Below are 24,071 nucleotides of genomic sequence, written 5' to 3'. Positions count from 1 at the left end.
CTGAATAAATTTCTTACAAGTAAATGCTATTCATATTATATACAGAATCAGATGAAAAGATCTAATTTCCTTACAGTTGCATATGAAACAGTTTAGGAAATATGTGCATCAGATATTTCTTTAGTATCAGCTCAGAATACAACCACTAATTATATTCAAGTGCTTATTTTCATTTGCATATGTCTTTCCTTTTCTTGTGTTATAATTTCAGCCAGCAGAAGTGAAGCCAGACAAAAAAACTAAAGTAAATTTTAAAGAAAATCTACCACCATCTACATCTAGTGATCAGAAATCTCTGCCCACAACTCAGCTGACTGAAGCAATTCCTAAACGACGAACAGGTAGTAACTGTGTATTATATTTCAAAAGTCAAGCTAAATTTCAAATTTTTTGGAAAAAAAAATTGAATAAAAGACTTCAAAAAACAACTTCACTGAAAGTGTCATGACATTGATGTACTTATCCCAAATTTTGTATTTTATTATGTTTTATCCTACTTCCTTTTACACTTTATAAAAATGCTTTACAGTGACTTGTATAGCCTATCTATCTTCAAGCTGTCTTTTCATTCTTATCAACTCTGAAGCACTAGAAATAATAAAAAAATTTAATGTGTATTTTTTTTTTTTCTCTGTTGTATTGAGTTGTTGTGGTAATTCAAGACAATTTATGTAATTGAGACTGTTGTTAGGAGAAAGGAAAACAATTCTGTTTTGGGAGGGATTGTTGGAAAGAGAGACAAAAGTGTAAAACTTGAGTATATTAGAGGTATTTAAAGACAAATTATTTAGTCAGATTTTGTTATCTTTTACGTATCAGTGATGGATGACAGTCGTCATAACAGCCTGATGATAAAACTGTTAAGTTCATTATATATCAGCTGTTTTGAATGTTTGGAGCTAGCATTTAGCTTTTACATGTAAAGAGAAATTGTATTTCAGATGATTGTTTTTAAAATTTGATATTGTGAAAGACAGTTGTAAATGATGTTTTTATTATTTTCTTTGCTCGGTGACATTTCACATCGATAAGGGTAACTTAATGAGAGTTTGAGAAAGTTACCTGTATGGAAAAGTGATGCTTTTCAGTGATTTGTTGTTTTGTTTTTGTGTCCCCATCTCTATGTTACATATTATAATTCATTTTGGATGAGTCTGATGTATTATTTTACATATGTTACATATTACTCTTTCAAATAATCAGAAATATGAATTTAGAAGTTTATTAAACATTAATATATTTCTGTAGTTTTCTGATTAATAGGCATTAATCATAATTATAGCTTCCAGGGCCTATAGTACACACACTGTAGTTGACTAATAATATTTTGTCTCCTTGGTGTGTATTCCTATACATGGTGAGGGAACCTCCCAGAGAAGGTTCTGTATTATCAGTTTACCTCTTCTGGGATCTAAACATCCACCCAAGTCTTTGCCATGTGTGGCAATCTGTGAAGAGGAGGAGAGGATCCTGGTGGTTGAGGGGGTCCAACCCTAGCACACCACTTTGGCCTTGAATTCCTGTAAACAGGTGGCCTTGGGGTGACCCCCCTCCCCCCCAGTGTCAGTCAGCTGGTCTACTTGGGTTAGGTTAAACTGAGTACCAGTGTTGGTCGTTCTCAGCGAGTGTTGTGGACATTGTGTCTGATGCTGATGTTTGGTTATAGTGCTCACAAAACCCTGGCATTGCTGCAACATCCTTGTTTGGCATTGTAGTTTGTCCCCTTGTAGAGCTCCATGACAGTGGGCACTAAAATGTATTCCCTTTATTATGGATACCCCCATCCATGAAAAAAATTGAGAAAAACAGATTATAGGAAAATGACCATACACGGATGACTCTATTGCACAGTCACTATTACAGTCAGATTCTGTACGTAATTTCTAATTGTGCATTCCTTATCAGAGAAATCCTTATGACCTTTCCCTTTTTTTTATTAGAAAGGGATTAGAGGGCTTGCTGGCTTTCCCAAATCAGTAAGGAAGTTATGATTTGGAGGCATTTTGGTGGAAACATCTTCACCACAAAAAACTAAACACCTCCTGAGTTCAAAGAGCATCGGGGATATACCCATCAAAGTTACTCCTCATACAATTTTGAATTCTTCCAGAGAAGTTATAGTTGAGAGGGATTTAAAGAACATTTCCGAGTCAGAGATCCTTGCTTCTCCAGCCAAGGTGTTTTTTATGGTGTGCCAAATCTCCATGTTTAAAGATGGAATAATGCTACCTACAGATCTAATTATTTTGATATTCATGTTTCCATGTTCACCTGGCACTATTAAAGCAGGACTTAAATTGTAAGATTAGGCCATATATTCCAAACCATCTCCAATGTTTTCAGTGCAAGTGGTTGGGACATTCAAAGACCTCTTGTTGTGGATCTTTAATGTGTTCTCGTTGTGATGGCAAAGACCACGATGCTTACAAATGTAGACTTGAACCACACTGTGTCAACAGTAGTGATTCACAGCCCTTGTACTTTCATTTTAGCCCTAAGTGGATGGAGGAGAAAGTGGTACAACAGTTGAAGACTGTAAATAATATCTACTATACAGAGGCTTGGAAATTATTGTCCCTTACTCCATCTCAGAAATATGCTGCTGCACTCCATTCCACTGCTACAGTATGAGTGCAGACATATCCCTCCATGTCTCCAGTAGAGTCATTTTCAAATCACCTAAAGAGGTTTTTGTCCTCCATGATTAAGAGAGTTGACGAGTTAACATCCACTCCCATTTCTATCCCCATTACTCCTTTTAGTGGTTCCCTGGGTTCATCTTCTTCTCTGGCCCTGAGATGCAGAATGATTACTTGTTCATGCCATCAGTTACTGGAATCTCCTTCCAATGACAGAGACCTGCCAACTCGATCCAGAGCAGGATTCATGGGGTTCAATAGACCTTCTTCTAATAAAGAGAATAAAGTAAAAAGACATGGTTAAAAACAGAAGGGCTTTCCACCCAATTTACCTATTCATATGTAAAAATGGCCACTTTGATACAGTGGAACTGTCAAAGTTTCCGTTCTAATCAGTGGTTGCACGCAGAAACCCCTCTACAGCTTCTGTGTTCACTGCTGAACTGTACACCATATCTCTTGCCCTGGATCATATTGAAGCTAAGCAGTACTCAAACTGCAATATTTATACTGACTCACTTAGTTCTCTACTGGCCCTGGAATCGCTTCACGTTGGTTTGCACCCTGTTCTCACTGATATTCAAAACCGACTGGCCCATTTCTCATTAATATCTACTTCTATCCAGTTTTTCTGGATATATTTCTTCATTAAACCTTTTTTATTGTGGTTCCCTTTTAAGAGTCACAATCTCTCTAGTTCGATTTGAAATTATAAAATGGTCGTGACATTAAGTAACTCGACACCAGAACTGGAAAGTCCAACTTCAGGTGACTTACGCTGCTGTTTGAACTATCTGTTTGAATTACCCACTAGTTGTCCTGTCGAGTTATTATTACGACTTTGCTGCATGTCTTTTAACACTTCTATTACTTTACCTTTTGATAATGGCTGTAATGACACATAACTCTGAACCAGGACTGGAAAGGCCAACTACAGGTGACTGACGGTGGTTCTTGTACTTACCTGTTAGTCTTCCTGATGGGTTATGATAATTACCATTATGCTACGGAAAGTCTTTTACAACTTCTTTTACTCTGGTTTCTCTCTTAATATTGTGGACTAGATGTCAACATTGGTTTTATGCTATTTATGTTTTTCACTGCTGTTTTGTTTTACCCTCATTTCTTTTATGAAATTTACTACATTTACTTTTACTTTTTACCGTACGTTTGGCGCAGATAGCCTAGCTGCTTTGTGCCATAAAACACTAAATCAATCAACCAATCCTACTATCACTTGGAGTCCCTTAGTGCCGTGTCTTGAGTGTCACACTTTTCATTATAAAGATTAATGCCATCACTGGACAACTCCTTCCTACTATTTCAAATGAGCTCTTTGTCAGTGACTTCTACATCTCGTGTAATTTGTTGAACATGAGGATTATTGAGTGGCAGCTACAGGTTGCCCTCAGTCATTTACTGAAGTGGACCACAGCAAATGGTTTTACTTTTTTTTCTCTAAAACGGTTTGCAGGTACTTTTATCACCAATGGGGTATTCACTCAGATCTTGAGCTCCGTGTCAGTGAATATGTGCTTCCTGCAGTCCCTGAGGCAAAGTTCCTGGAGCCTATCTTTCACTTTCAGCTGACCTTTATATCAGAGATCAAGCAGCCGTGAGTCAAGTGTACAAGGGTACTGAACATCCTCCGTGTCGTCTCTTCCGCTTCCTGGGGAGCGGATCGATGTTTTATGCTAAAGATCTATCATGCCCTCATTCAATAAAAACAGGACTAATGCTCTGGTCTGTGGCTCTGCCAGGACCTCAGCCTTGAAAATGCTGGAGCCCATTCATTATTAGGGGCTTTACCTTTGCACAGGGGATTTCCACACTTCCCTAGTCCAGAGTTTGTACACAGAGTCTCCTCTATACCTCTATACCTCTGCTGTTTGCAACTGTCTTTACTTTATGCTTCAAAACTTCAACCCTTACCACAGCATCTTACCTAGGGTTGTGTTTTCCTTCCCCAATGGGCCATAATTTTTCAGAACAGATGATCTGTTGATGTTCCTTTCAGCCTTCTCTCTCTCTCTCTTTTTTTTTTAATGAAACTTGATATATCTGAAACATGTTATTTAGACACACATACACACTATTGTTATTTTGTTGATGAGGATTAGAAGGAACACAGAAAAAAGCAGTATTATTAGGTAGTTTGTTATCATGAATGATAAGTAGAAATCTTCTTTTAAGAAACGCATAAATATTTTTATTCATTTAAGCATGCAGTTGAGTCTCAGATAGTGCATTTGTGTGTCAGCTTTTAAAACAACTTTGGGTAATCCAACCTTTGTAATCCCTACATTATGTCACTTTGGATTTGGAAAAACTAAATTACTCAGTTAATCTTCTAGATTTAGGAAATATTACCTTGAAACAGTGTTCCTGCTGTATTTGTGATTCAGCTACCTGTGCACAGGTTTTTAAATTTTATCACTAGAAAGATACATTTAAAGTTACTGTATTCAAACTTGAATTTATATTTTGATAAATAATTAAATTTTTGTTTGATCGTACTTAGCTCGGAAACACATGAAAAGAAAAGTACCAGCTGAACACAGTGAGGAGGAAGAACTGGCAGCGTGCCAGAAGAAGTTAAAGAAAGAAGATGAAGAGAATGCAGAAGGAAACTCAGTCATCTCTACAAGGTTAAATGAACGATGCTCTTCAGAGGAAACTAATAGCAACAGTAAAGTTAAGAAAATGGAAGGAAAAACTGGTAAACAAAGAGATTGCAGTGAAGACGAGACTAAAAGCTCTATTCATCCATTTTTTGGTGTGTGTGTGTTTTGTAATTTAAAAAAAAATTCTGTTTTTGTAGGAAATATATCTACATTTTTTATACATTTGATAGTTTATTTCTGAATTGTTGCAACATGTTTTGAGTTAAAGGTAACCGTTATTTTTAAATGTTCAAACATGCTTGCCTTTTCAGCCGTGGGGGCGTTATAACGTGACGGTCAATCCCACTATTTATTGGTAAAAGGGTAGCCCAAGAGTTGGCAGTGGGCGGTGATGACTAGCTGCCTTCCCTCTAGTCCTACACAACTAAATTAGGGATGGCTAGCACAGATAGCCCTCCAGTAGCTTTGTGCGAAATTTAAAAACAAACAAAACAAGCAAACTATTTTTAAATGTTAAAATTCATTTAAATAACAGATAGAAAAATATGCTTTTTTGGTCAAAATTTATACCTTTGCTTGAATAACACTGAAGTAGTGTTAACTGTTTTTAAATTTTGTGTTAAACTTAGTTATCAGGGAATGTTTTAATTTAAATTGATGAAAAGAAAGTCTTTAGCAATAGCTGATGGATTGAACCTTTAGTTTAGTTGGTAGTGTACGTGTCTTTTGATAGGTCGTGTTTGACCCTGAGTGTGAGGGATTCAGAAATGGGACTACTTCATGTGTAAAGTGAGATGTTCATAAATATAGCTTTATGTGTTTTGGTTAGGTTAATAAGATTCATCTTCTTGTGATCTTGCAACCATTACAAGTAGATGCAAGATATTACATTATCTAAAAATTAGTTTATTACTTCAGTTTATTTATAAAGTATGTGTTATCTTACTGCAGTCTTGTTACAAATTCTAAAGCAGTTAAAAAGTCATAGTAATTTTTAGTAATGGAAAGAAATATTTCTCTTGACAAAATCAATCTTGGACAATAATGAGGAATGATTATTGATTTTGGTAAAAGAATGGACATTTGGGTATGTGTACATCAATCTACAGGAGACAGAATGTGGTTTTTTTTTGCTGATGTTTAGAGATAAGCAACATTTTGAGTGCCATGTTTATTTTTTGGTACATAATCACACAATATCTTGCAGATGTTTACAATAACAAGTGTGTAAAATTACTATTTCTACACTTCCAAAATTTGAAATTATGTGCAACATTTATGTTTTTTTGAATTAATTATTAATTTTATCACACACTCTCATCTTAAAACATTTATGTAATATCATACTTTGTCAAGTTAAAATGTGCCCTTAATGTAGTGGGAGACATGTATGAACCCACACTTAGGGCGAGTTAAAGCAGACACATATTTTCGTATTAAATAAATGTTAACATTTTTAACTGCCCCCAGAATGAATGGAGCATAACCTCTGTATTGATTTTAAAATATTGAATAAAGTTTTTTATTCTAAATGATAACCTTTCTGAATCTGAAAAAATTTGAATCATGTATGTAAATTTTTGATAAGTTAATATTTATGTATGAAAGAAATGCAGGATGAAAATTTCATAAACAAAAAAACTAGATAATTTACACCACAGTGAAGCAGCTGAAAAGTGTGTGAGATGATAAACTTTTTGGTGAGAGAACATTGTGTTAAACAAAATTAAATTTGTTTAAGTTTATTTAGTGAGCTTAATTAATTAAAACTGACAATGTATGACATTCATTTCTTTGTTTCTAAATTCATTAGCACCAAAAAAAGATAAGACTAAAACATTAGAAAATGGAGAAGAATCGAGTTATATGGAAGAAACAAAAGACAAGTGAGAATTTTTCAGTTTTTTAATGGTATATTCAAGAATGTGGAAAATAACAGTTTAATAAAGTTGTTTCCTCTGTAGGTTTCTCGTACAGAGGGCTCTGAATTTTATTTTGAACTACAAAATTACACTAATTAATCTAATTTATTGGGTTCAAAAGTTAAGTGCTGAAGTTCAGAGTTATTCCTTTGTAGCATATTTAAAATTTGAAGTCATTTTACTGTTTTTTTTAGGTTTAAAGAATAAATTTAAATACAGGAAGAAATGACGTTAAAAATGAACAGTATTTTTTTCTGTAATGAAATATTTAATTCATCTATGATTTCTTATAGAAGGTAAGACTTTGGTGAAAAGTCTAAACTTGTATACTATTTTTTTTTTCAGATTAGAAGCACTGAAACCTTCCAGTAGTAAAAACAGTTCTTATAATCCTGCTAAAAATAACTACCATCCTATAGAGGACTGTTGTTGGAAGAGAGGTGAAAAGGTACCATACCTGGCTCTGGCTAGAACTTTGGAAGAAATAGAAAGTGTTAGTGCAAGGTGTGTATGTAACTAGATATTTTTGGTGTTAAACAGTAAAAAAGAGCTTTGTTACATTGGTCTTAATAGAATGAATTGTAAAGAACTCTGTATGTGATTTGCCAAATTTAATTATTTTGTGAAGTAACTGTGTGAGTGTGTTTGTATATGTTTATATAAATATATATATATAAATAAATAGCTCTCAAACTATCAATTACATTAATTGTTAATAAGCAGTTGAATCAGTACTATAAAACATTAATGAATTAACTATCACTGCTGTTATTAATCCCAAGTTTAATTAGTGGAAATGTTAGACTGGTGTAATTTCTGCTTCAAGAAATGTGAGGGTAAATCTTTTCACAACTGGGTTTGTAGACAGTGAAAGACAGTAGAAGCTGAGACATTGTGGATGTAAGTATTTAGCTTTGTATGTACACATTCATTTGATTTTTGGTGACAGCTAACTAGATTAACATCTGCATTTGGATTTGTTGTTACAGATGGAATATTCTCAATGTATTTGTGTACTATTACCACAGACATTATCCTCCATGATAGTACATTGATAACTTGGACCAATAATGTTAATGTGATATATATTATATACTGTGCTGTCTCGCATGATTTTTAATTGTCGCTCTATTTTTGTGAAACTGGACATAACCTGGTGGTCAAATTGTTTCATTGTGAATTTGAAGATTAATGTTTAGTGACCTGTTGCCACAGAAGTGAGCTCTCTCTGCACCTCAAGGTCATCAGTGCCATATAAGAGTGATACCTTTGCTATTTGGTCTTACATGAATAGCCTAAGATTTGGTGGTGGGTGCTGTTGACTAGTTGCATTCCCTCTATGGCCAGGTGAGTTAAGGTGTTCGACTCGTAATCTGAGGGTCACGGGTTCAAATCCTCGTTGCACCAAACATACTCACCCTTTCAGCCATGTGGGCATTATAATGTGATGATCAATCCCCCTATTTGTTGGTAAAAGAGTAACCCAAGAGTTGGCAGTGGGTGGTGATGACTAGCTGCCTTCCCTCTAGTCTCACACTGCTAAATTAAGGACAGGTAGCACAGATTGCCCTTGAGTAGCTTTGTGCGAAATTCCAAAACAAACAAGCCTCCGTCTAATTTGATTATGAGAAACCCACTTTTAGAAAATAAAGTTTCAAGATGGCTTGATTGGGTGATAAAAGAAACTTTAACACAAGCAAATAATGTGCAGGATTTCAAAAACTTCTCCAAACATTTCACACTTGTAATAAGGAAGATTTTTTCATCATTTATTCAAGCCATCTCCTAAATTTATTTTTCGTTTATAATTATCAGTTCAAAATCAGGAGTGGCTACGTACAGTTAGAACTCTGTGTACTTTGAATGTAAGTTCTGTAATAAACAAGACGGTGCTATATTTAGTTTCTTTTTTTTTCTTGCCTCCAAAAACTTCTGAAGGTAACAGCCATTTTAATTTCTGAGGCATCAGAAATATATTTCATAACATTTAGTATAATTTATCTGCAGGTTTCACTGTTCACCATTAACCTTTCATGAGGTCTAAATTCTCAAACAACTTCTCCTGACATATGCATATATACATACGTATCTGGTAACTAGAACAGAACAAGGGTGCTGTCTGTGACATCTTACTTCTCTACTTAAGGTTGATACTGCTTTCTGTCACTTTCAGGGTCTTCTGTATTTGTATTATTTTTTCATATAGTACTCATGCAAGTTGAAAAGAGTTAATATTAAATTGTTCATAACTGATTCATTTCCTCCCACATCTGACTGTTGCCGTATGGATCTGAGTTGACATCCACTTGAGTATCTGAATATAAATGGGCAATTTTCTCAGGAACATGAGAAAAAGGTTACTACATAAAAGGGTATTTGATGTGTTAAGTGAAAAGTTTACAGTAATATGTCTTTTAAGTATTAGTGAAATCAGGGTTTGAAATTCAGTTTTATGAGAAAATGTAGTTTTAATAGTATTTTATACTTATTTTTAAAATTAATATTAATGATGATTGGAATGAAACTTTTTTACTTTGAAAGTTTGTTAATTATATTATGAGGAATTATGTAAAGTAATGTTTGTTTTGAAACTTGTTTATATTAATTCTAATGGTATTTAGTGTACTTAATGAAGCTGTTAGAAAATTATCACAAAAAGGTATTTCTGATAACCAGAAAAGCAACTTATAATCAAAATTTAGTGATAGTAATTCTCCCTTCTCTTATTTTATTATATTCAAATAGAATGACAGTTTTTTAAACTAAAACTGTGCATTTCATTTTTAGTCTTACGTGTTACTTATGTTGTTTTCAGATTAAAAATGATAGAAATTTTGGCCAACTTCTTTCGATCTGTGATAGTTATGTCGCCTGATGATCTACTGTATGCTGTGTACTTGTGTTTAAATAAGCTGGCTCCAGATTATGAAGGTATAGAACTTGGTGTTGGAGAAACAGTACTGATGAAAGCTGTGGCCCAAGCAACGGGTAGAACAGTGGAAAAGATTAAAAATGACGTGTCAAGTAAAGGGGATTTGGGAATTGTAGCAGAGGTAAATAGCAAATGTTAGATAGAAAATAGTTAACTAACGTGTACCAACTAAAGCTTACTAAATTTGAATCCTCTATTACACATTTGTAACTTTGCTGCCTATAAATAGACATAATAAAAATGAAGGGCATTCTAGCTTCAGGAAACCAAAGCCTCTCATGAGCAGTATCTCCTTTACCTGAAGAGTGTCTATTCCCCGCTTTGATTCTTGTTCGAGCATTCACTGATAACAGTTATTTTTTTATCACATCAATTGTAGTAGTTCTCTTAAAACCACATTGTTCAAAACTTCTGTTTATAACAAACAGAAAATTAATTTCAGTTGGTGCTGAATAAATTCTTGGTATAAAAACTTCCTCCTTAATACAATTTTATATAGCAGAAAAAAGTGACGAAACATAGGAGGTACTTACAGTTATTTTAGTAATTGAATCCAACTAAAATGGGAACAGGCAGTGAAAAAAAGGAAGTATTATAGGAGAAAAAGTGGACCTGGACACGTATAAATTACAAAATTCAGAGTGTGATTCATTGACTTACCATCTGATACTTGGATTCTTTTATTGTGAGTTTTATGTAATCCTTTTATTGGTATTAACTACAGTTATAAAATTCAAATAGATAACAGATGAAATAAAAATTGTTTCTGAAGGAAATTGGGCATATTGAGTTGATTGTATTTGCTTAGTGTAATTAATTTAGAAAAAATTAGGATAAAAAATTGGGGTTAACTTTCTTTGCCGACCAATATTAAATAAAAAGAAGATTTGATAAGTATTTTATTTCATGTTTTTCATGTTTATTCCTTACCTTACATATAATTATAAAATAAATAAAAGGTAATAATAAGAATATTTTAGATTAGTTAAAATTAGATTAAGTAAAATAAATAATATAATAAAACTGTTTCCCTGAGGCATGCATGCAAGCTGCTTGTACTTGTTGTAGTAGCTCGTGGGTAATGTAATTTGATAACATGATCTGCATGTGTCCTGCGTGATTTACAACTTATAATGGCCCAGACAGTAGTTAGTCACGGTTCATAGGGAAATAGAACAATAAACTTAAATTATAAATAAATGTGTACTGTTACAAACTTAAAGCTACTTACAATATGAAGTTATTCTAAAAAGAAAAAAAAAGGGTAATTTATTTATTTTTTTATGGTTACATGGTCGGTCAAATTGACCAATCCCATTTGGAGTTAGGGTGTAGAAAATAACAGATAAACTATCAAATTTTATTGAAATATATTTAGGTCTTTGGGATTACACAAAGGAAATTTGAGATTTTTGAGGTAAGGAAAAGTATTCTTAGTTCTAACATGAAAATTACCTCATACACAGACTATACAAAACAAGTACTTAATATATTCATTGACAAATCTTTTTTATTTTATTAAAAATTATGATTTTATTGCTTGTTAAAGACATAATATTAAGTCAAATACTGTCAGTGTTTTTGAAGACTTACACATTATATTGAAAGTTAGAAGTATTAAATCTAAAATGACTAAATAAGTGCAAAGAGATCACATGGCCAGTCATGTAGACTAAGCCAGTATCAAGAGGGTTAACCCTATTGACACAAGTATCCTATACTGTTATGACACAAAGTTTTACTGTCTTAGATTCAAACTTTTATTAAACTACTTTTTGTTTGTGTTATACAAATTAGAATAGTGTAAAATCTTAGCTGAGAAACCATATTTTAGTAGTGTATGAGCTTTAAGTTCTTAATTCTACAAAGCAGAATTTTAAAACTCCTGAATTTCCCCAGTGTGACACATTTTCTCTTAGCATGTCATCCAACACCCCTTGAAAAAGTATAAAATTAAACATAAATTACTCTATATAAACCACATTATAAGTTATTATAATCTCTAACTTTGTTTGGTTACTGAACTATCGTTGATTAGAAAATCAGACTCATCTTGTCGTGTCCTCTCTTTCATGACTTGTTAATTGTTCTCTCTTACATTTAATTATATATTATCTACATCCAATAGAAACTCAAGGTTTTCATCTATCAAATGATGTGTTGTATAACATTATTTTCTGAATGTTTAAATGTAAGTTTCACTCGGTGTACCAGCGTCATTCCCATGAGAAAGTTATTGACTAGTTTGGATGAATTTGTAACGACTTTTAGAAAGCCAGAAAAATTTTGAGAGGTAAGCTAATTTGTCTACTTTTTGCAGGTTGTTAATCTATATTGCTTGGAACATTATTTAAAAAGGCTCTCTTTATCGTATCTGTCTTAAGTTTAAAATAGTAGTAAACATTTTTGGTAGCTTGGTTATCATATTCGTTTTGTATGTTGGACAAAAGAAAATAATTCTGTCTGATTATTTAATATGATAAAAAAAAATATAATAGTTTACGTTGAAGGTGAAATATTTATTCTTTTACCTATTTCTTTAGACTAGTCGAAGCAACCAGAGAATTATGTTTGCACCACCAAAGTTAACTCTTGCTGGTGTTTTTTCAAAACTTAAAGAAATTGCTCAAATGACAGGGAATGCTGTAAGTATATTTTATATTTATACAAAAGTAGTGACTTAGTTTGTGTATTTTTTAGTTTGATAGTTTAGTTATTGTATTTAATAATTGATCTATATTTATCAGCCCAGCATGCAGTTTTTATTTTAATGTGGATTTTCTGCTGTTGATAAAACACTGATGTATGTGTTCAACAAAATTGTATTTTTTTTCTGGGAATACCCACTTTTCGCATAATGGTAGTACAATATATTGCTTAAACGTAGAATGGGGTAACGTTTTTGTTTTTAACCCATCTCTAAATGCAGTGTATTTTGTAAAACTTGAGTTGCACAATAATAATAAACATATGAGAAATTACATTAAAACTCAGTTTTAAGCTAATGAACTACGCCTATGGATTGCAATAACATATGAATAACAGGTGGGTAAGGGAGACGTTGAACATAACTTTAGAATGTGTAGGATGAAGAAACCTTATTTCTAGCTCAACCTTTCCTTTCCATTGGTACTGATAATGTATCTCAGAACGGCTGGTATGGGTATTAACACATTTACTGATAAGGAGAGAACAACGTTTTGAATTTCCTAGGTCATCTTCAGGTTAAGAAAGAGAGAGTTGCCAGGCACATCTAAGGGACGAGAGTATAAGAGGGTACGGGATTGTAGGGGGAGCTGCAGGTGGATGTTAGGTTATTAATTAGTATAGGTATAAAGGTGTTCCTTTATATTGGTTTGAGTTTGGTTTTAGTTGCTGTATAAGTAAGGCTTCTTTGATTTTGCATTTGTTTATATTTGTTTTCCTACTTAGTGGCCCAGCATGGACAAGCGTGTTAAGGCGTGCGACTCATAATCCGAGGGTCGCGTGTTCGCATTCCAGTCGTGCCAAACATGCTCACCTTTTCAGCCGTGGGGGCGTTATAATGTGACGGTCAATCCCAATAATCGTTGGTAAAAGAGTAGCCCAAGAGTTGGCTGTGGGTGGTAATGACTAGCTGCCTTCCCTCTAGTCTTACACTGCTAAATTAGGGACGGCTAGCACAGATAGCCCTCGAGTAGCTTTGTGCGAAATTCCAAAACAAACAAACAAATCCTACTTAGTATCTAGGTATTTTCTCTGGTTATGTTATATTTATTTGGTTTGAAGTGTTCAAAAATGTGTGAAGGTATTTTTTTTTGTTCTTTGAATCTAGTTTCCATTTTTCTGCTTGTTTCTCCAGTATAGAAGTTGTGGCAGTTGTTGCATTGTATTTTATAAATTATGTTGGTGCTGTGTTTGTCAGTGTAGTTTTTACATAGTATGGACTTTAGTTTTGTACCTTGTTTTTGAATAAATTTGGTGTTTACTGGAATGTTCTGTTTTGTTATAATTTTTTTTCCAAATGTTTGTTATATTTTGCTGATGTTGGGAACATATGATATGCAACAGTATTAGGTTTTATAGTTTGTATCTTGGGATTTATCATTGTTTGTTTGTTGTTGGTCTAGGTGTGTGTGTATAGTTTTTCCACAGTTTTTTGAGGAAATTTGTTGATGTTGATGACGTGTTGTTTTAATTTGTTGGTTTCATTGTTAATAATTATCAGGTGAGCATAGCTTTGTGGCTGTGCTTATTTGGTTTCTTAATATGTTGAGTTTTTGTTTTATTTCATGTGTCCGAGAAAATGTATAGTCCAGCATGGGTGATTTTTCTGTGGATTTCTATTTTGAATTGTGTATCAGTTCTAGTGATTTTGAGGTTAAGAAATGCTATTTGGTTAGTTTTTTCCTGTTCACAGATGTACTTAATATAGGGTGTATCAAGTTGATGTGATTGAAAAAACTAAGTGTGTGTTCTGTAGATGTGAATCCAGCAATTGTATCATCAACATATCTGTACCAGTATAGTGGTGGGTGTAAGGCTGAATTGATTGCTTGTGATTCAGTCTGTCTTAAAAAAGTTGGCTAGTAACCTAAATTAATTTAGGTACATGAATAACATTGTGGTGCATGGTTACATGGGTCTGGTGGTTAGGGTGCTTGACTCACAACATGAGGGCTGTGAATTTGAATGCCATTTGTTTAACATATGTTTTATGGCTGCTATCTGGGCTTAGCCACATGGGTGTAAGAATTTTGAGCTTGCAAAATTATCAGCCTACCCAAAATTCAGTTGGAACTAAGGTCAGTGTGGAAAAGATGAATAATACTGTGACATTGCATCAAATTTACTGCTTGTTATTATACAGTGGATGAACTGTTTGATAAGGGTATTAAAGATTTCCTTTTCAAGAAAAGTAAAATTGAAAATACAATATGTGACATACAATGTAATTAATGAGTATTGGTTCTAACAGTGTCAAAAGTACTCATAGTATATCTGAGAGCTGTTATTAAATATGCCTAAAGTTTTCAGACTTCAATGAATATTGTTTTGGATTTCTCTCTACATCGGGTGCTATACTTAGATGCACGTTTGTAATAGGTAATTAATTGAATGATACATAATACATAGTATGACTACATTTTGATGTATTTATCAGATACATGAGCAATGGTAAAGCATTGAGGTTCTTTTACAAAATAAAATTAGTCATGTATGATATTTAGATTATGTAAAAATGTTTTAAACAATAAATATTGACTAGAATACAATCAAAAGCTAACAAAGTATAATGACTTAATGAATCTATCAATCAGTGTAATTAATGAACCAGATTAAGTGTTCACTTCTTTGGAAACTTATTTTAGGTCGTAGTGCCTTCCTCTGTGCATTATTCAGTGCTCTGTTTAGTGTTCTGCAGAATCAGTGATATGAATTTCTACATTTAATAAGTTCAAGATAGTGAAAGTCTGCAGGTTTTGTCTCTATTTACAGATTCTGTGATTGTTCTATATTGATTTAGGCCTCTGATTACATATCATATTATTATTTAGTGGAAGAGTTGGCCAAACTCGTCTGAGGTGAATTTGTTTCATTTAAAACTTTTTTCAGGCAATGACAAAAAAAATGGACAAAATTCAAGGACTGTTTGTCGCTTGTCGCCAATCAGAAGCCAGGTACCTCATCAGGTCTCTTGGTGGAAAGTTGAGAATAGGTTTGGCTGAGCAGTCTGTACTGTCTGCATTAGCTCAGGCTGTTGTCCTCACTCCTCCATCACAGAGTTACCCACCTGAGATTATTGATTTGTCAAAGAGCTTGAGTGCTGAAAACCTTAAGAAAAAGCTTGAAGAAGGCATCCTATTACTGAAAACTGTCTATTGGTAAACTGGTTGTTTTAAGAACTGTTCTGCTAAACTACTCAGAACTGTTCTGCTGTGGTGAACTGTTCTGCTGTGGTGAACTGTTCTGCTGTGGTGAACTGTTCTGCTGTGGGGATTAAAGGGGTTTCATTTATTATTTTATACAACATTTCCATTCAAATTCATTTATTTTTCTTTTACTTAATGGAAAGAAAAATGTTTTTAAAGGGACATAAACTTGAAATACAGAGATGCCAACCATTACGATTTTGATGTATACATTACGACTATACGCTCATACAGACAAATATTACCACTTGTTGCAACTCCCAAATTATTATATATTATATAGGCCTATACAATAAAGTGATAACTTGTTCCTCCAGGGCTTGAAAAGGGTGAAAAGAAAATTTCTAGTGAGATACAATAAATTTTGATAATAAATAAAAGACAGAGTCCAAATGGCTACTTGAAATAATCATGTTTGTGCTTGAAATAATAAAAAAATATTTGTATCTCCGATGTCTACCAACAGTTTGAGTGTAGAACTTCTCCATATTGGGTACGTGGGGGAATCTATAGTTATGCCATCAGTGCTTGTCACCCAATCAGCGCTTGCGTAGATGTGTATTTCTCGTTTTCTAAGTGGCGTAGAAACACCAATGTGATCATTCACAAGATGGGAAAAAAAAGGCATCATTCACCTGATTGTCTTGTTTCTGGCAAATCTAAAAGGACTAAAACTGTGAATCAAAAATTTAGGAAAGAGTATAGTGCAAAATATCTGGTCATTGCATCAAAAGTCAGTGACAGTCATGCATTTTGTACAGTTTGTCATATCAATTTTTCTGTGGCGCATAGCAGGATAAACGATTGTTTCAGACGGTCAAAATCAGCATTTCACAAACAAAGGGCTGAGGGGAAGACACAAAAACGATGCAGATAACGACATTTGTGAGAAAGAATTCAGAGTATGAAACCATAAATGCAGAGATGATGTTCACATAATTTGTCGTTGCTCATAATTTACCCCTAGCTGTAGCTGATCATGCAGGACATCTATTCAGAAAAATGTTCCCAGACTCTGATATAGCGAAAAAAATATGGCTGTGCTAGAACCAAAACTACATCCATTGTACAAATTTGGGTTGTGAAGATGACAAAATGATTTCAAGCATACTTACTAACAGTGTTTACAGTTTAGCCACAGATGGATCCACAGACATGGATGACTCAAAACTGTATCTAGTGGTTGTACGATATCTTGACCCTTTGCTTGGAAAAATTGTTTGTTCTCTTTTGGTAATGGTGGAATTGAAAGAAGCTTCAACAGGAGAGAATATTTTCAAGCTTTTGGACCACGAATTGACAAAGAGGAAATTTCCATGGGAAAACTTTCTTAGTTTTTCTTCAGACAATGCCTCGGTTATGTCTGGTATAGGTAAAGGTATGATGGGACACATCTCAAGATGACAGCCTAGCATTTACTTCATAAGCTGTGCCTGTCACCTCATGAATATTGCTGCCCAGAAAGCTTCCAGAGAACTGCCCTGCCCAGTTTCTGATATATTGATAGATATCTACTATTTTCTGGACAAAAGTGTTAGCAGAAAACAACATTTCAAAGAGTTTCAAGGATTATATGACAAAGAAACAAAAGAAATTCTACAACTTGTTAACATAAGATGGCTATCACTTGGGGTGTGCTTCAACAAAATATTGAACATGTGGAAGCCATTGAAGGCAGAGAGACTTTAACAGTCAGGATATCCTTTTGGCCACACAGGGACACAAGACAACAGTCTCCAAAAGCAGCAATATTTGGTATAACTCAATATATGTTTAGGTAGTTTGACCTTGAACTAAAGAAGAGACAATCAATGAAAAAAAAGAAGAAAACCAAAGCTAGCAAGGAAGTAACCAAGAAAAGTTGTGTGCAGAGCAAGTTAGATAAGTTAAGTTTTCTTGGACAACAAAGTAAACTTGTTATTTTGTCTTTTTATTCAGTCTCCAATTCCTCTATTTGAGCAAGCCAATTTGATATTGCAAAGAGAAGAACCTTGCATACACATTATGCATAGAACTCTGATTACACAAGTTAAAATATACTTGTCAGATACATCAAGCCAGTGAAGGTAACATCACTGAACTTGAGTACAACAATGAATCCTTACACAAATCTGATGAGGCAGTTTCTATTGGAAATGCTGCCAAGGAATACATTGTTAAAGGACCTGGACCTGATCAGCTTCTACACCAGTGTCAAGAAATACTATATTGCAGCTACAAATTACATGATGAAACATTTCCCTCTAAATGATGAACTTCTGATTCACGCAGAGGTTGCTGATCCAAAACTGAAAGTCAGCAAAGATTTCTCTTCTCTACGTTTCTTCACAGACAGGTATCCTGTCCTTGTCAATACACATGAGCACGACACTATTGACAAGTTGGAAGGTCAATATTTGAACTATCAAATTGATACTTTCTCAGAAACTGTCCTTCAGTTGAATGTTGACAAGTTTTGGTTCAGCTGTCTACAGTTAAGGATGGAAATGGTAACCAGAAGTATGACATTCTGTGTAGGGTTATGCTTGGAATTCTTACAATCTTCCATTCTAATGCTGACAGTGAAAGGATATTTAGTTTAGTGACTAAAAACAAAAGCAAGTTCAGACCAAACTTGAGCACCTCAGTTTTGAGCAGTATTATAACACACAAGATGTGTATGCAGTCAAATGGACAATGTTGTTATAACTTCCAATCATCCAGAGACATTCTCATGAAACCAAAGGCTATGACAGCTGCAAAACTATTACAATAAGTGTCATAAACATGATATAAACTAGTCCTTACACAAAGGCTTTTTCTGCTTACTGTTTGTGCATGTTCAATGTTGTTTCACCAGTATGTTTGTTACTCTGAACTAAATAAAAGACATAATTTCAAAATAATTTTTTAAAATTTAATTATTAAATACACAAAACACAGTCATAAATGAGCAATCTATATCAGAAATAAATAATAATAGTTATAATAATAATATAATAATAAACAGCTTAGAGACATTGGTCAGGCCTAGTAGCTGCAAATGATAAAGGGTTCTGTCTACAATCATTACGCTCAGTCATTTAAAATAGTTGGCATCTCTGGAAACATCACAATTTTTACGTAGTTTATTTAATAGTGAATAATGCTTTGATGACTATCAAATATCTTGTTTTGTCCAAATTTCTTAACCTACCAGCTTTTTATATATGTTCCCTCTACACAGTGAATGTCCAAACTACAACATGATTATCCCAGTTATTCTTAAGGAAGGATTGGAAGCACTGCCTGACCATTGTCATTTAACACCTGGAGTACCCCTGAAACCAATGTTAGCTCATCCAACAAAAGGAATAGAAGAGGTGCTGAAACGTTTTGAAAATGCCAAGTTCACTTGTGAATATAAATATGATGGAGAGAGAGCCCAGGTATTGAATCTAATTACTCTGGGTATAAGTACTGGTGAAACTCTCATAAAGAAAACAAAAACCTACTGGTACTTGTAGTATTTACTGCCAAGAATATTTCTTGTTTGTGTAATTTATAATACTAGTAGAGACTTGCAAAACAGATGCGGTCAAATTATTGCAACGTTTCTTTAAATACAGGATTTTTGTAATACTACATAGGAGTTCTAATTATAGACACAAAAATTGATAAGTCCCAAATCCACTTTTTTTAAGCCTACTGTAACTTAAACCTTTATTTAATAAAAAAGTACAGTGTTTGTTAAAAAGTTAGATTAACAGTGTTGTACATGTGTACATGTTTTGTTTAGTTTGAACTGAACATTACTGTACTTAGTATTATCAGTAAGTAAAGTAGTGAAGTTATTTTACAAATTAACTTTAGACTTTTTTAAAAATGTTAACTTTTTATATATTCTACAAAATGTCTACTAAAATATAAATTACACATTTCATTTACATCTGTTAAAATGAAGTGTGGGCACACCTGCATTTAAAAAATTTATCTCAGAATGGCCGGTATGGGTATTTTCAAGTTAAAGTTAATTCTATTAACTTGAAGATGACTTTGTAAGGTTGAAACGTGGTTCTCTGCTTTATTAGTTAGTGTTAATACCCATACCAGCCGTTCTGAGATAGTTATTTCAAGTGGGTTTTTTTATCATGAGGAATGTTGCATTTAGATTGAAAGGTGAGCATTTTTCAGAACAGACAGAAACTGAATATTATCATAATAGATAGTTTACTGAGAAAACACATACAGATATTGGCTTGGTATTTTAAAATAAGTCTATTTTAAATGAGTAATTAAATTAAAAATTTTATATTTGTAAATTTCCTTCAGATTTTTTTGTTTTTAGTTTCCTGTTCAACTTAATGACAGAATAAGACATTATAAGAGCTCTCATCAGCCATAGAACTGATCATAGTACATCAGCCAAATAAAACACATCATTTTGATGTATTTATCATTATGAACTAATTATACAAAGTAATATCCAGATGAAATTGTCTTATTGGTTTAATAATGATTGACATTAAGCCTATTAAACAACTTGTCCTTACAATCTTGTTGCCAAGAGGGTCTAATGCTGTAATGTTATTTATCAACTGATTTAAAGAATATTTAATAACTTTAGATTTTGTAAGTTGTGACATGTCTGCTTTCTGATGGTTTGATTGGAAAAATACCCATTGGACTGGTTACTGTCATTTATCCCTGAATATAATAGAACTTGTGCGATAGTTCTTTTAACTGTGATGTATGTTTATGGATATTGTAGGTACTTACTGATTGGTATATATGTTATTTTATATGTTTGGATGTTAAACAATGATCAAATATGGTGAGATATTATCTGTAAAAATTTTCATTAGGTCTACAGAGAATTAAATTCTGTCTTTTCACTAATATTAACCTAAGTAATATAAAAATTAGTTTTCATGGAATGTGTTAAGCATACTTTCAAATAAATGTAAGATATGTAGTTTATTTTAAATTTGTTTACATGGGCATGTGTAGAAATGTTTCCAGGGAGGGAAAAGTTTTGTGAAGCTGTGAATTGAATAAAATATTAATATTCATTTATTTAATGAGTAAACAAAAAGATAGGGGGAGCAAGTGTTCCCTGTAGACACCCATGCTTGTTTGTCTGTAGGAGACAGTTTTGTGGAAGTAGAACAATACTTTGATGTGTATGGAGTTTATGACACACTCATCTCTTCTATCATGTTCTTTTGAGACAATATACTTATGTGGATTTAAGTTTTGTGGTGTTATATTTTGACATTTATTCATACAGATCCATCTCTTGGAAGGTGGTGAGGTTCATATCTTTAGCAGAAATCAAGAAAACAACACATCTAAATATCCAGATATAATCTCCCGAATTCCCAAAGTTTTAAAACCTTCCACCACATCCTTCATTCTGGATTCTGAAGCTGTTGCCTGGGACCAAGAAAATAAACAGATCTTACCATTCCAAGTATTGAGTACAAGGAAAGAAAGGTATTTAGAATTAGATGTGGTGATTAGCTATTTGTTTGTCTTGAACAAAATATTGTGTGTTATTTATATTTTATAAATGTATGTAGTTTTAACAATCCTACAAAAAGACGTTTCTAGTCCTGATTTCTCCAAGCCCGTTCACCTGGCTGTGGTTCCGCTAGATAGTAGATAGGGACAGTGGGAATCTCTTTAATCCATTCATTAATGGATTTAAATGGCAATTTCATTTAAATACAAAATTATTAGCCTAATATTAATAACCTTTCAAGTTGCTCTGGGGCCTATTAGGCCCCACTTTTCGTAGGAGTGTTAAACATTACAGAAGACCTTTTATGGAGCAGTCAGTACATAAATTAAATGCACTTCATTTTTAGCCAACTAATGGTTAACAGTCTCTTCTAATTCTATACATGTAGTCATAAATCTTAGTCCTAAGCCTAAAAATTTTGAGGTGACTGTGATACTTCTTGGATGTTTTTTTTCAGAGAACACAACCTTAAACAAGTGGGATTAGTTTGTGATCATCAAATCTTAGGTTTTGAAATTAATTTTGCTCTAATACGCCCTGGTCGTTTTAAAATTATTCAAAGAAGAGTCATGCCATCCTGGATGGTGACGTCTCTTTTTAGCTAACAAACGAAAGTTTGCAAACACTATCATTCATTTTGCTGTTTTTATAAGTTATGGTTTTTATTTTAACCCTTTTCAACCCAGTGGCAGAATATTTCCATTTCTGCATGAGCTTTCATAAAAATGTGAATAAACATTATCAAGCCTGAAAATAAATCAACATAAAGTTCAAACATAAAGCATGATAACCATTGAACATTCATGAGCATAAGTTAGTTAGAATATTTTAAAAAATATTGTTATATGTTCTGGTAAAAACAATTGGCTGGAAAAGGTTTGAACTAAAGACATTTTCAGGCAGTTGTAGTTAGCTCCATATCGGAATATAAACCTGAATCCGATATTTGCTGTGTGATTTTCTTCCACTTTACAAGTGATTTTACTGTTTAGTTTTACAGTATTGATATAACCTGTTATCTGGTTTATTTAGTTTGTGAATGTCAGTTTAATTTCTCTTGTTGGATTAATAATTTTTTTTATTTATGTGTATAAGTTCTTAATACCTGTAAGATAATTAGATAATTCAATTGTTCTTGCTCTGTCTTGTGAAAAAAAACTTGCAGGCAAAAGGAACAAAAATGTTGGGACAGGCTTAAATTTTAAGAACTGTTGTTTTTTTTTTTTGCTGGGTTTTAAGATGTGAATTTTGGAAAGAAATTCAAGACTCTTTATAATTTGAGGTCTATCTGAGCTACACTCTGCAACAACAGAAGTAGAAATGTGTTTTATTAATGTTATCGTGGTGATCATGTTCAGTCAGATGTAACTAGGTGTTCCTCCTTGTCATTTAAAATTTATATCTAAGCAGTTGGGTTAGTTTTAAGCACACGTGCTTAAAGTTAACACTGGTAGGAAGATTGAATAAACAGGATTATTTTTGAAAGAGTTTAGAATTGTGAAACATTACATTTTTAGGATGCCAGTGAGAGTGAAATAAAGGTCCAAGTTTGTATCTTTGCCTTTGACCTGCTCTATCTTAATGGCGAATCTTTAGTTAAAAAGCCATTAAGATACAGACAAGAAAAACTTAGAGAGGCTGTGGAAGAAATTGAAGGACAATTTATGTTTGCTCGCTCAGAAGCTGTCATTACTACTGAGGAAGTGCAGGAAATTTTAGAAGAATCAATTAAAGGTCTGTACTATATTTTCATCAAGATGCAATAGTTACTTACAAAGTACTTATGATTAAAGTTTCATTATATAATGTCTTTTTACATGAGGCTGTAACTAAAAGAGATTGTTCATGATTTCTGGAACACTTGACTAAAGATTTTGTTTTGATTGGCCTGGCATGGCCAAGCGTGTTAAGACGTGTGACTCGTAATCTGAGGGTCACGGGTTTGCATCCCAGTCGAGCCAAACATGCCCACCCTTTCAGCCGTGGGGACATTATAATGTGACAGTCAATCCCACTATTTGTTGGTAAAAGACTAGCCCAAGAGTTGGTGGTGGGTGGTGATGTCTAGCTGCCTTCCCTCTAGTCTTACACTGCTAAATTAGGGACAGCTAGCACAGATAGCCCTCGAGTAGCTTTGTGTGAAATTTAAAAAAAACAACAAACAAATCGATGGAGTTCACAGTGAAATGTCTTAGCCACGATGAATTTCTGATTGTACCTGAATTTCAGTATGTCACCTTTAAAGTACTGTAGCTTAAATTATTGTTATGCACATCAGTGTAAAGAAGTAGTTGGAAATTCCTGCATCTTTGAGAACAGAAGTCACCAGCTGGCTGTTTTTAAATATTCCTTACAAAAATAAAGAAACATGGAATAAAACAAAATTGACCCAATTAGACATACATGTAATGGGTCGCTGTGTAAGCTAGTTGTTGGAGCTCGACTTTAGGCCAGTCTCAATAGGTTTCTGTTGAATCCAGAAATATAGTTGTAAGTACCCAAGTCATTAACTTGAGGAAGCTTAAAGTCTAGTTAAAGAACTAACTCTGAGATTCTAACT

The 24,071-nt window shown here is 33.4% G+C and overlaps 1 protein-coding gene across 1 annotated transcript in view; it reads left to right on the top strand.

Moving 5' to 3' along the window:
* DNAlig1 (DNA ligase 1) overlaps nucleotides 1–24,071 on the top strand; it is a 42,038-nt gene that overhangs the window by 9,089 nt on the left and 8,878 nt on the right. Inside the window, 10 exon segments of the mRNA XM_076453077.1 lie at nucleotides 212–341; nucleotides 5,161–5,415; nucleotides 7,077–7,149; nucleotides 7,531–7,689; nucleotides 10,001–10,238; nucleotides 12,661–12,762; nucleotides 15,713–15,981; nucleotides 19,235–19,436; nucleotides 21,278–21,502; nucleotides 23,041–23,245. Of these exon segments, the coding sequence (XP_076309192.1) occupies nucleotides 212–341; nucleotides 5,161–5,415; nucleotides 7,077–7,149; nucleotides 7,531–7,689; nucleotides 10,001–10,238; nucleotides 12,661–12,762; nucleotides 15,713–15,981; nucleotides 19,235–19,436; nucleotides 21,278–21,502; nucleotides 23,041–23,245 (1,858 nt within the window).

This window comes from Tachypleus tridentatus, chromosome 9 (assembly GCF_004210375.1).
Source record: "Tachypleus tridentatus isolate NWPU-2018 chromosome 9, ASM421037v1, whole genome shotgun sequence".
Taxonomy (NCBI): Eukaryota; Metazoa; Arthropoda; class Merostomata; order Xiphosura; family Limulidae; genus Tachypleus; species Tachypleus tridentatus.
The sequence above is the reverse complement of the archived record's forward strand: the minus strand, read 5'-3'. Positions and strand labels throughout refer to the sequence as shown.